At 39.5% G+C, this 11593-nt stretch overlaps 1 protein-coding gene across 1 annotated transcript; it reads right to left on the reverse strand.

Annotated features, from left to right (window-relative positions):
- Positions 1-670: 670 nt before the first annotated feature.
- LOC136118984 (guanylate-binding protein 1-like) lies at positions 671-11276 on the reverse strand. Its single transcript, XM_065872367.1, has 11 exons — positions 11188-11276; positions 8863-9062; positions 8220-8347; positions 7222-7331; positions 6745-6941; positions 5894-6136; positions 4751-5031; positions 3663-3875; positions 2916-3018; positions 2478-2671; positions 671-1395 (listed from the first exon to the last, which is right to left on the reverse strand). Exons 2-11 carry the CDS (start codon positions 9050-9052, stop codon positions 1279-1281), a joined length of 1776 nt encoding a protein of 591 aa, XP_065728439.1. The 5' UTR covers positions 9053-9062; positions 11188-11276; the 3' UTR covers positions 671-1278.
- Between the last annotated feature and the right edge of the window lie 317 nt (positions 11277-11593).

The following is an 11593-nucleotide window of genomic DNA, read 5'->3' on the forward strand; positions in this document are numbered from 1 at the left end:
CACTGCGCCACCAGGGAAGCCCCCCACCCATTTATGTGTCATTAATGGCTGCTTTATGGCAGAGTTGAGTAGTTGAGTCAGAGACCATATGGCTCACAAAGCCATGAATAGTTACTATCCCATCTTTTACAGAAAAGTTAGCCAACTTTTGCTATATAAACTAGAACCTTATTTTTTTGGTGAAAAACTTAAAAAAATCAGAAATGTAAAGTTCAGTGAAGCATAATTTATTTCCAGATTGAAAATAATTCTTAATTGCTTTAAGAAACTTCAACCACATACCTAGGGCTTTTGACAATTGTGATAAAGTCTATACTAAGTAATATCAAGAGCATTATTTTACTGGTCAAAAAAAAGTAAAAAACAACGCATATTCTCTTGGGGGAAAATAAGCAGGCTTTCAAGTATGCTTCTTAAGAAGTGGGAAAAGATAGCCTAAACTCTAGGGTTATAAATGATCTAATAATTAATTTAGCTCAGTTTTCTAACATATTGTCAGTCATCATTTCAAGTTCATCTTTGCAAATTATAAATTACTACAAACACACAATGTATACTTGTCATCATGTTACTATGTTTAGTCCAGGGTCACTTACCTAAAGTTCTAAAGGGTCCCATTACAGTTATAATCTGGGTGAACTGAGCAAGAAGGGAAAATTTCCTTCTTTAGCCCATTTATTTATGATCCAACTCATACTCATGCTAATGGCTTCTTCCATCTTCCTACAGACATTCTGTAGAGCTTCTAGATCACTATATAAGGTGATTTGCTTTAGCTTGGAATTCACCAGTAAGTGTTACCCATTCCCAGTGTCCAGGAATCACATCATTGCTGACAGACTGTGCAGTCTTGAAACAATGGGACACTGTATACTGTCTTCACTAAGAAGCTAGAATGGTTGTCCCTGATATTGGAACTTGTGGTGCACTTGGCCAAACTCATGACCAACTATGTCCCAAGACTTTAACCTAAGACTTTGCTCAGTGTCCACTTGTCTAACTCGTAGTCATCTGGAAGAAGAAGCTCCTGGGTGGTACCAGGTTATGATACCTCCTGGGTTGGCACAGAGGTAAAATGCATCTTGTTACACAGTTTACAGTATTGTGAGGAAGATGGACATGATTTCAATTATAGTACTGCATGCCTTTGCAAATATTTAGTATAATAAAACTGTGAAATCTAAATATTATCAAGTGTGGTGACATTTTTCTTAATTTTAAACTGCTTGAGTAATGCCTCTGATAAGAGTGACCAGGAAAACTCTAATTTTTAGTTCTTTAGCTTAGGCAACATTGCTTCCTTGGTTTTTTCATCTTCTTCTGGAGATTCTGTATTTCTTCATGAAGTCGTCTGTTCTCTTCTTGGAATCCTTCCTGTAGTAGTCGGCGCTGTTCCTAAAAATATACAAATGGAGACTGAATAACGTGTCACATTAAGTAAATCTCTAACTTCTATCTAGTTTCCACATTCATAGATTTTTAAAAAAATATTTAATTTCTTCTTGAAATTTTCTCTACCATTAATTTCATTATACTTTCTCTTGGTCCTTCTAGCTCTGATTACTTTTTCTGAGTCTCCTTGAGTCAAGAAGGATTTTGGGCTTAAATCTCCCAATATGTTGGTGAACCTAATTACCAGTATTAATTTTTTTTGTCCCATTAATTGTACATAATCTTTGTCGGCAATCTTAATGAAATGTTTGGCTTCAGATCTTATCTATGCATTGTGATTTTTTTATGTACACACACACAACACAGAAATAAGTGAAGAATTTGCAAAATCTGATACAGTGTCTGAATCTTAGATCAGGAAATTTGATCTAAGCTTCCACAACTTGGTGGCAGGGGGGCAAAGTGCAGGTAAGGGAATCAGGGCCCCAGACAGACCATACTGGCTTTCTGCACATAATTCCCAGCTCAAAACATACTAGCAGCAGGACAAAGAAAACAGGTAGGAGTGATAGACTGACACAATGGTGTGAGAGTTGAGTCCTTCTGCTTATGAAGGTTCTCTTAGAGCTAAAATCTGTGACAGAAGAAAAATGCGTGGATTCCTCTAACTGGTGAAGACTGTTCAGATATCTTCCCAAGCATTGTAGCCCTATAAAAATTATTTAGTCTTGTCTGAACCTCTGTTTCGTCTCCTAAGTAATATGGACATAGCAGCTCTTGCTTCGTATAGTACTAAGCAAGAGATATGGATAAGACTTTTTTATAATATCTAGCAGATAATAGCTACCATGATTGGCAGATATAGTGGTAATAGACTGGGTGTGACATAACTGCAAATAAAACCTTTTAACAACCAGACATTGTAGGGGCCAGTTCAGGCTGGTAGATAGGGATTGAAAAGTACAAGTGGGCAAGCAAGGTCTTTCTTCTGGGCTTCATGTTCTCACTGCCATGCCAAGTTTGTGAACAGGGAGTGTGGAGAGAAAACAGAATAACAGGAACCTCAAGGTGATACAATTAAATACCTGAAGTTTGAGAGAGAGAGTTCTCTCTTGCTCTTCCAGCAACTGGGCCCTATCCCTCTCCATCTTCTCAGTCAGTTGTTTCACATGTTCCTGATAACTCTTTTCTTTCTGTTCCATCATCTGCTGATTCTTTATTTGCATTTCCTCCAGCATTTTTGCTGCAGCTTGTGCAGATTCAGCTTTCACACGTTCCACTGTCAGGAGGAAAAGGAAAAAGAAAAATGAATGTGGGTGACCATGTTGCTTCTTTCTTCCATGTACACTTAACCTGTCACTGTTGCTACTGACTGTGTATGCCCTACTCAAAAATGTCTTTAGCGAGTAAGAGGCATCTTTTCTCATCTTGCTATAGTTTAAGGATCCTAGGCTCACCCAGCCAAATTAATTAGAACTTTTAAGTGCTTTCAAGGCTGTCTAGTCTCTTGACTCGCTCCTCACCTTCAATCAACCTGTCCTTCTCTGAGAGAGTCTGGTCTGTCTGTAGAATTGCAGCAGTCACAGACTCCTTGGACTTCAAGTATTCCTGAAGAATTTCTTCAGCCTAGGACCCAGAAAAGAATGGGGTTGGTAATAGGAAATAGCTGTAAGCACTTATTCCTGTTTGCCCACCATCTTGCCCTCTAGGAATTGCTCCTCTTGGTCTTGGCATGCCTGGTGGTCAAGATTCCCTGTCACTGGGGTGAGCACATGCTCCAGGCTGGCCAAGCATGACAGCTTCCTGAGCATAATCTTTATAAGAGATTGATATAGATATAAATAGTGATTCTCTGTTCTTTTAGACTGAGGGCTCTAATTTTGGAGCTGTTGGCACTGTGGTCTCATATGGGGTGAACTTGTTGGAGAATGAAGCCATCATTGAGAAAGCAGATCAGAAAAAGGGATGGAGGGAGAATGGGAGGGAGGGAAGTGTGAGGTTGAGGGGAGGAACATGCAGAGAGATAAATGATGACATTATTTGAAATTTTGGATACATCTGATAATCCAATTTGTAACTCAGTTGTTAATTGAGTGCACTCTTTTGGATGAGCACATAGGATATATCTGGTATAACAGGCTCCCTGTATGTGTTTATTAAATGAGAGCATGAATGCTGTCGGTCCTGTAATTGCGCATCTGTGTGCAATACGCTTGGTCATGTTGTTTCAAGGAACACGTCAGCAACTTCCCAGAATCAATTTTGGTTACCTGTATTCCCTTCCTGGGCTCCTGAAGATACTTTTTCTTCAGCTCTTGTATCTTTTCAATGAAGAGGCGATAGCCTCCTGGTTTAGAATAAATCCCCTCTTTCACACCTTCTTCTAGAGGACTGAAAATATCCTTAAGTAAAGCTGAGCAACGATCTGATGATGCTTTACGATTCTTTTTACAAAAGTCATCTCGCTTTTCGTCTAGCTGGGCCTTTAATGTTAAAAATAGGAAGTAAAAAGAATAGTGAAAAGATGTTAACTTGACCTCAGAATTTCTGGAAAGTCCTCTCAAAAAAATAAAAATATAAAAGGTCTGTGACCCCCTAGAAGAACTTACAGGCACTCAGCAACACCATATCCTTCCTGCTGATCCTGACTTTCTACAAAGGTCCCTTTCACCATGGAGGTGACCTTCAGAGCAGAGATTACTAGCTATATACTACACCTTTGGAGATAAACTCCTGCTTTTCAAACTGGACCAGTGATTGCATATGCAATAAATGTGGCTCAACATAAGCCGGCTCATGATAACTAAGGCTAAAATTTTCTTTGTTTTTGGCCAAAATATCCAATCAGCCTGATAACAATGAGCAGGTAATTTGATTAGAAGCTCTGATTGTTACTTATATGTATGTAATGAAATTATAGGGAAGAATATTAGTTTATTCATGAAAGAAAAAAGTTTCAATGCACCATAATAAAGTATATCATAGGGCTTGCCTGGTGGCACAGTGGTTGAGAGTCCGCCTGCCGATGCAGGGGACACGGGTTCGTGCCCCAGTGCGGGAAGATCCCACATTCCACGGAGCAGCTGGGCCCGTGAGCCATGGCTGCTGAGCCTGCGCGTCCGAAGCCTGAGCTCCACAACGGGGGAGGCTGCAAGAGTGAGAGGCCCGCGTACCGCAAAAAAAGGGAAAAAGGATATCATAATAAAATTGGTTCCTCTTATGATAATAACAAATAGTGTTTGTCACCATTTAAAAGTCTAGTAAAAATTGCTTTTCTCAAAATAAGCACCCATTTCATTTTCTAGTAGTACTTTACTTTCCAAGAGCCTAATCTGTATAAACTTAAGAAAAAAATTACCGCTAATTCCTTTTGAAATAAATGGTCTATATCTTTCCAGGACATCCTCATGAAGACTTCAATGGCCTCCTTCTCAATAGTCCTGTGCAGGTCCAGCAGCTCCTGGAGGGTTTCCGTGGGCAGCTGCAGCTTCTGATCCATCTGCTGGTCATAGTGGGCAATGGCCTTTTTCACTGCAGCTGTGTTCTCGATCTCAGACAAGGCCAGGACTGCATTCTCCATGCAGGGCAGATCCCCACTATTGATGGCACTGACATAGGTCTGCACCAGGGTTTCTAGACCTACAAATAGAGAACAAATGACGATGTTTATTGTAGGAGGAGTGAGGAAACTTTCTATTCTGTGCAATTCTTATGATGTCTATTACCAACCATTTGCCTTACAGCATCAATGTCCTCAGTATCACCTGAAAACTGGCTAAAAATGCAGACTCTCAGCCTCTGCCCCAGTTCAACTGACTTAGACCCTCGTCTTTGGCAAGATCCTCAGGTGGTACATATGCACGTCAAAGGTTGAGAACCTCTGTTCTAGATAGCCTAGGCCTGTGTTTATTGAGTACATTTACTTCACCCCCAAGCATTGTTAGGACAGAAACCATATCTCTCTCATTTATGTCTGTATCATCAGCCCTGGTAGGTCCATGGGAAACATTCGATTAATATTTGTGGAACAAATCAAAAGGAGTCCTGCATTTTGTTTATATTAGCAGAGCATTGTCCAGAAGAACTTTCTGTGATGATGGAAGTATTCTATATGTGCTGTCCAGTGTGGTAGCCACTACACATGTGTAGTGTGAGCCCTTGAGACACAGCTGTGTGATCAGAATGTTAAATTTCTTTAATTTTAATTAGTTTACATTTAAATTTAGATAGCTGCACTTATCTAGTGACAACCATATTGCACAGGGAAGGTCCAGTTTACTAGGACAGTTTTAAGCTTTTAGAGCTATTTTCCTTTAGCCTTTTCTATCTTTCCTCACCTAAGAATTGTGACTAATAAAACCTGTTAGAAGTGTTGGTGCCATCTAGAATTTAACACAATAATAGCAGTAGATGTGCATTTTTCAAAGCGGAAGCTAGGTGGATGTTATTACACCATCTTTTCGTCTTAACCGTGAGAGTAAAGACTGGGAAGAGGACTCACGAGGTCCATTGACCTTGATGCCTCCTGAAAGGGTTTTAGTTTTGGAATTTCTAAAGATGTAGGAACAGAAGACTGCAGCTTGTTGCACAAATTCGGGGTCCAGCTTATCATCACACAGTTCCTCAAGCTGGCCCAGTTTCTTCCTATCAGTGGGCCGATCGAAGATAAAGCATTTCTTCTTTGGGAAGAACTTCCGGATACAGAGTCGAGGCAGATTAAAATTTTTATCTTTTTGACTGGTACCTGGAAGAAGATAAAAAGAATTTGCCTAATATAGGGGCTTGCAAACTTTTTCTGTAAAGGGCCAAACAGTAAATATTTTAGGCTTTGCAAGCCAGATGGTCTCTTTTCCAAGTACTCAATTCTACTACTGTAAGCATGAAAGCAGCCATAGACAGTCTATAAATGAATGGGCATAGCATGATTCCAATAAAACCTTATTTACAAAATCAGCTGGCAGGCTGGATTGGACATTATTTGCCTGTGAGCCATCCTTTGCCAACCCCTAGACTAGTGCATGGTTCATGCTTTTATTTATTTTCTTCAAATAAATTACCTATTCTACTCCATATTCTTTGGTTAATTACAGCACCACAAGCCCTAAGCAAGGATATAATGTAAGTCTAATCACAGCACAGGGAAAGGTGAAAGAAATGAAACCTGTTCTTAAAACAGGGAGAAAATCAAATCAAATCTATTCATTCAGATAATAAACAAGTGTTAATTCTTAGTAATCTCCCCCTGAGAAGAAATAGAAACTATAAATATAAGAAAACTGTTGATAGAAAACTAAAGAACGATAGTTTTTTAGTGTTTTGTCATCCCATTTACCAATTCTAAGTTCCCTTTACCTTTCTTAAGCTTGAGTGAATTCTCCAGGTACTCGTCTGCTGTGATGGATTGTCCATCTGCCTCCAAGTCTAGGGAGAAATCCCTCAGTGTCCATACAAAGTCTGGAAAGAAGCTCACAAAGTCAGCTGAATCCTCAACCCCATCCACATCAGGTGAAGCTTTTGCCCTGATTCTATCTGTGAGCTCCGTCACATAGCTGAGCAGCAAATTAAGGAAAACTGGCATAAAAGGACAGCGCCCGCCACCCTATATTAGTTACATATACAAAACCCTTGTTTCGCCTTTGTTCTTAACCTAAGTATCAATTCTTCAGTAGGTATTGATAGGTAGGATTTTCCCCCTGCCCTTGAATTATTTTTTATGTTTGTCTTTTTGTGCTTGGTTCACAAGGACTCACAGTTAGGCAGCTGTTTTTATTAATACTGGTCTCCCCTCTGACTCTGACTCTGATGCTGGTTTGAACCCAAAATAGATACTGAAGTTGGTCCATGGCCTGCTGGTTGATGGTTCCCATACTATTGTACACAAAAGTGCTGCTCAGGAGTATTGCTAGGGCAAATATCCAGGAGTCATTCTGGTTGTCACCCTGGAAATCAGAGTACATTTGGACCAGGATTATTTTTCATTCTCATGGCACTTTTCAGATCAGCAGTAGTAAAAGGATGCTCATTTAATTAGAGTTTTTTTTAGACTAACGCCCTATACGAGGAAACCAAATCCAAGCAAAAATGATAGTTAGTAGGACTTGAACTTTGAATAGTTTTCTGATTAGTGTTTTTGGTTTACCCTGATTCTCACTAGACCCTCTTATAATCATTGGTAGATAATTGCAAACAAATAGTCATTGCTTGTGGGCATTCTAAGGCCTTAAATATAATTTAAGTGTAAACTTTTCTCTTTATTTTTACAGAACAATTGTCTTAATATAAGGGTAATAATACATGTATCTATCTCACTGAGCAATTGTTGTGCATCTAACACTTTCCATTACTTTTAAGTATTCAAAACAGTACTATGAGGCAAATGTAGATCTATTACATCTGTTTTACAGATAAGAAAGCTGAGGTTAGAAGAGATCAAATAATTTGCTAAGATCATTGAATTACTGACAGACTTTAAATTTAAAGCCAAGGGTATGGGACTTCAGAACCTAAATCTTTAACTAAAGTTCTTTGCAGGATAACATTCATTATGTTGAATTTATTTGTATTCCCTTTATGCATCTGGGTTAACTGGCTTAGTTTACAGCCTTTTAATAATTAGAATAGTGTCGACTGACCAGTATGCTCTTCTTCTAGGATTCTGCCTTATGAATATTTTCCTGACCCCTCATTGCTAAACTGGGTCTCATGGCATGTAAACAGAAATGAAAAAACGTGGTTAAGTGCAAGTTCTTATTTAAAGAAAAATTAAATAGGGTAGAGAATATTCAGACATGAGGGGCTTAGTCCAAATTTGAATCCTCAGTCCTTACCTTCTCCACATCCCCCAGGCCCTCAGTATCAAGCAGAACTAGAGTACGTTCTGGCTTCTTGGGGTGAGGCACACACCACATCCAGATGCCCTTCGTGTGAGACTGCACCGTGGAGCCCAGAGAAAAACCTGCAGGGGGGCATGGAGTTAAGAAAGGGTGGAGTTTTAATAGCAGATGGATCTTGAAATTGAGATAATAGTTAACAACATCAAGGTTTAAAGAGACCAATGAAAACATAATCAATATTGATCTTAATTGCAACCAGAAAAAGAAATTAGAACATTCAGTACAAACTGAAATATTTATTTTACCTTAAAGATCAGTATAAGCTTGATGTTAATCCACATACATTTTAGTAACTGTTTTATTGTTTATTATTATCTGTATTAATTTTCTTTATTACTACCTGACTCCTTCCAGAAAGGCATATTTATACTTTAAAGAGAAAATTAAGGCAAAGTGGTGAGAAAGAGTTGACTCTTATCGTCCAGCACAGAGTAAATAAGAAACCCATCACTGTATTGAAAGTTAGCTTTCAGTATTCCTCCCAGGTCTCTAACTTCCTCTCCTCACATCACTGTTCTGCACGCTGTGTGTGTGGTTGGCAGAAGGGACTCGGCCGGGCTTTGCTGGTGCCACTCACCCTTGTTCTCCCCAGCCAGCTTGTTCATCAGGTAGGATTTACCGGTGCGGTAGAGGCCCACGATAGCCACCACCACAACGGGCTGCTGAATGGCAGACAGGATCTTCAGAGCTTTCGGATTAACCAATAGTCGCCCATTAGTGTTCTCGATGAGGCACTCTGGGCCTGACATGTGGGTCTCTGAGGCCATGTTCCCTTGTCTGCAGGGGAAGAGATGGGATGAATTAGAATTTCTGGTCTAAGCAGATCAAGAGCTTTCACAAGGTTATTTTGCATTCAGAAGGAGGAATCATAAAATCCCCCAACATGACCTAGTTTTGTGTCAACAGTGACATAGATGAGGGAAAGACATTTTAGAAAGTTACAGAAGTATTATCAAAGTAGTCCATTAAAAAAATATTGGTATGACAGTGATTTATCAACATTCAACCACCCTCATGAACAAAATCTTGTATTTAGTTTACCATGGAAAACTTTTATTTTGGACTTTCATTTAAAAATTTATACTAGACATTAAATGTAAAATAGAATAAGATTCAGAGAGATTCGTTGTACATCCTGGCTATGTGTGAGAAATACAATATTTATTTATTTATTCACTAATTCTTACTATGAATAAAGAATTTCATGAATAAATGTTCATCACTTGATATATGTCTCTGAACAATTTCCAGTGATTTGAAATGTGCTTTTTCTCACTAGTTAGCCTTATTTTTACTGGGATAAGGGTCCACAGAACTTCTCACACTGCTATTCTAGAAGTGGAACTTACTTTAGCAAATTTTATAAAAATATGTGACCTTGTGAAACACATGGCTAGGGACCCTTCCAAAACCTTGGTATGGGCTTGTGGGAGCAAGGGGCTCTGAAACTTAAAATTTATTAGCTTCAAAATAAATTAGCCTCAAACTAAGTGGGGGTAAAGTGCACATCTGCGAATACTGCATGTTGCTAAAAATCGTATTTGTACGTGTGTGTGTGTGTGTGTGTGTGTGTAAGGGAACAAAAGGTAATGAAATAAATATTAAAAGATCAGGAGACAGATCAGGAGAACTAAAGAAGAAAGTTGTTGAAAGAAAATATCTATATTTCCAGCCATGCACTTCCAAGTTTTATGTTTTCTTCTTTTTTTCCATTTTGTAGAGGAGAAGTAGAAACAGGAAGAGGAGTAGGGGTAAAGAGGAGGGGATGGGGATGGAAAAGGGGAGGGGAAGCTGAAAAGAAGAGAGAGGTGTCAGACAAGGTAGTTGATGAATAAGCTAATGCCAAGCCAAGGAATTCAGAGGAAGAGTTTGCAAAAGGCAAGATCAAAACTTCTTGAGAGCACAGAGAGGGCAAAGTAAACAAAGATGCTGCCTTCAGTGCTGCACCACAGTAGATTCTTTAAAGAGGAAGCTTTTTAGTAAAGTAGTGGGGCTGAATTCTGCTCCTAAGGGGTAAGGAGTGAGTTGACACAAGAAATTGGATCTAGTGAACTTGTGCTATTTCTAAAAGAAGAAGTCCACTTTGAAACAAAGTTCAAATGTAGGACTGAAGAGTATGGTATTTTCATGAATCTACACCTTTCATTTTGGGTTTCAGGTTTTGTTTTTTTTTGTCTTTAACAGTGTCATGTAGCTGTTTCCACTGCATCTCATTTACTATTCTTTCCTTCTCATGAAAATAACCTATTTGTTGCCTTTTCAGTTTCTTAGCTGCAGTCACATCAGTATTGAACAAGTTGTATCAAAGACAATGGTAATTTTGGGGCTTCCCTGGTGGTGCAGTGGTTGAGAGTCGGCCTGCCGATGCAGAGCACATGGGTTCGTGCCCCGGTCCGGGAAGATCCCACATGCCGCAGAGGGGCTGGGCCCGTGAGCCATGGCCGCTGAGCCTGCGTGTCCGGAGCCTGTGCTCCGCAACAGGAGAGGCCACAACAGTGAGAGGCCCGCGTACCGCAAAAAAAAAAAAAAAAAAAAAAAAGACAATGGTAATTTAATTGTGTCCCCAGTCAACACAGACAACATCAGCAAAGAGAAAAACAATACTAATGCATTTCAAGATCTTAGTGTAGCTCCATGTCCCTGGTGCCTAATTCTACACAAGCACAGTAATGACCCAGGGATGTGCTGCCACCTGGTAACACCAGGATTTCATCTGACCTCGTGCCCCACATTAGGCTCAGCTGAAACCTATTTTCATGCTGGTCATTTTTTAGAAAACTAACTAACCCTTAAAAATCCCTTCCCATCCCTGCACTAATCTTAACATGGGCTCCTTTTCCCAGAGCAAGGCTGCTTTAGCACTGGAGACAGAGCTGCTTTGAGGAAAAAGTAGAGTTCTTACCTGTTTTCTTCTCAGTTTAGGTGGAGTGGTTCTGTAACTTCTCTGTCTCTCACTAGATGGTTAGACTTTTATTTCACTCACCCAATGTCATGGGACTTGCCTGATTTCCTGTAGAGACCAGACAGAAGTGCAACCTCTGGAAAAGATTTACAGTAATATGAAACTGAAAGCACTGAAAACAGAACAATGACTCAATAACCATAAAAGGAATTTTTGGAAGCTATCCTCTTTGGAGGGAACACGGGTTTGACACTACTTCTCAACTAGAGCCTTCACATTAATTTTTTTTGAAAGACATCTTAGAAACAATTTGGTGTTTAAAAAAGTGTCTATTAGATACTTAAATGTAATGGAATGTATCCCGGGATTGGGGGTCAGTTTGGGAAACCTAGAATGAGGAAGCATA

Source organism: Phocoena phocoena, chromosome 1, assembly GCF_963924675.1.
Source record: "Phocoena phocoena chromosome 1, mPhoPho1.1, whole genome shotgun sequence".
NCBI classification, from domain to species: domain Eukaryota; kingdom Metazoa; phylum Chordata; class Mammalia; order Artiodactyla; family Phocoenidae; genus Phocoena; species Phocoena phocoena.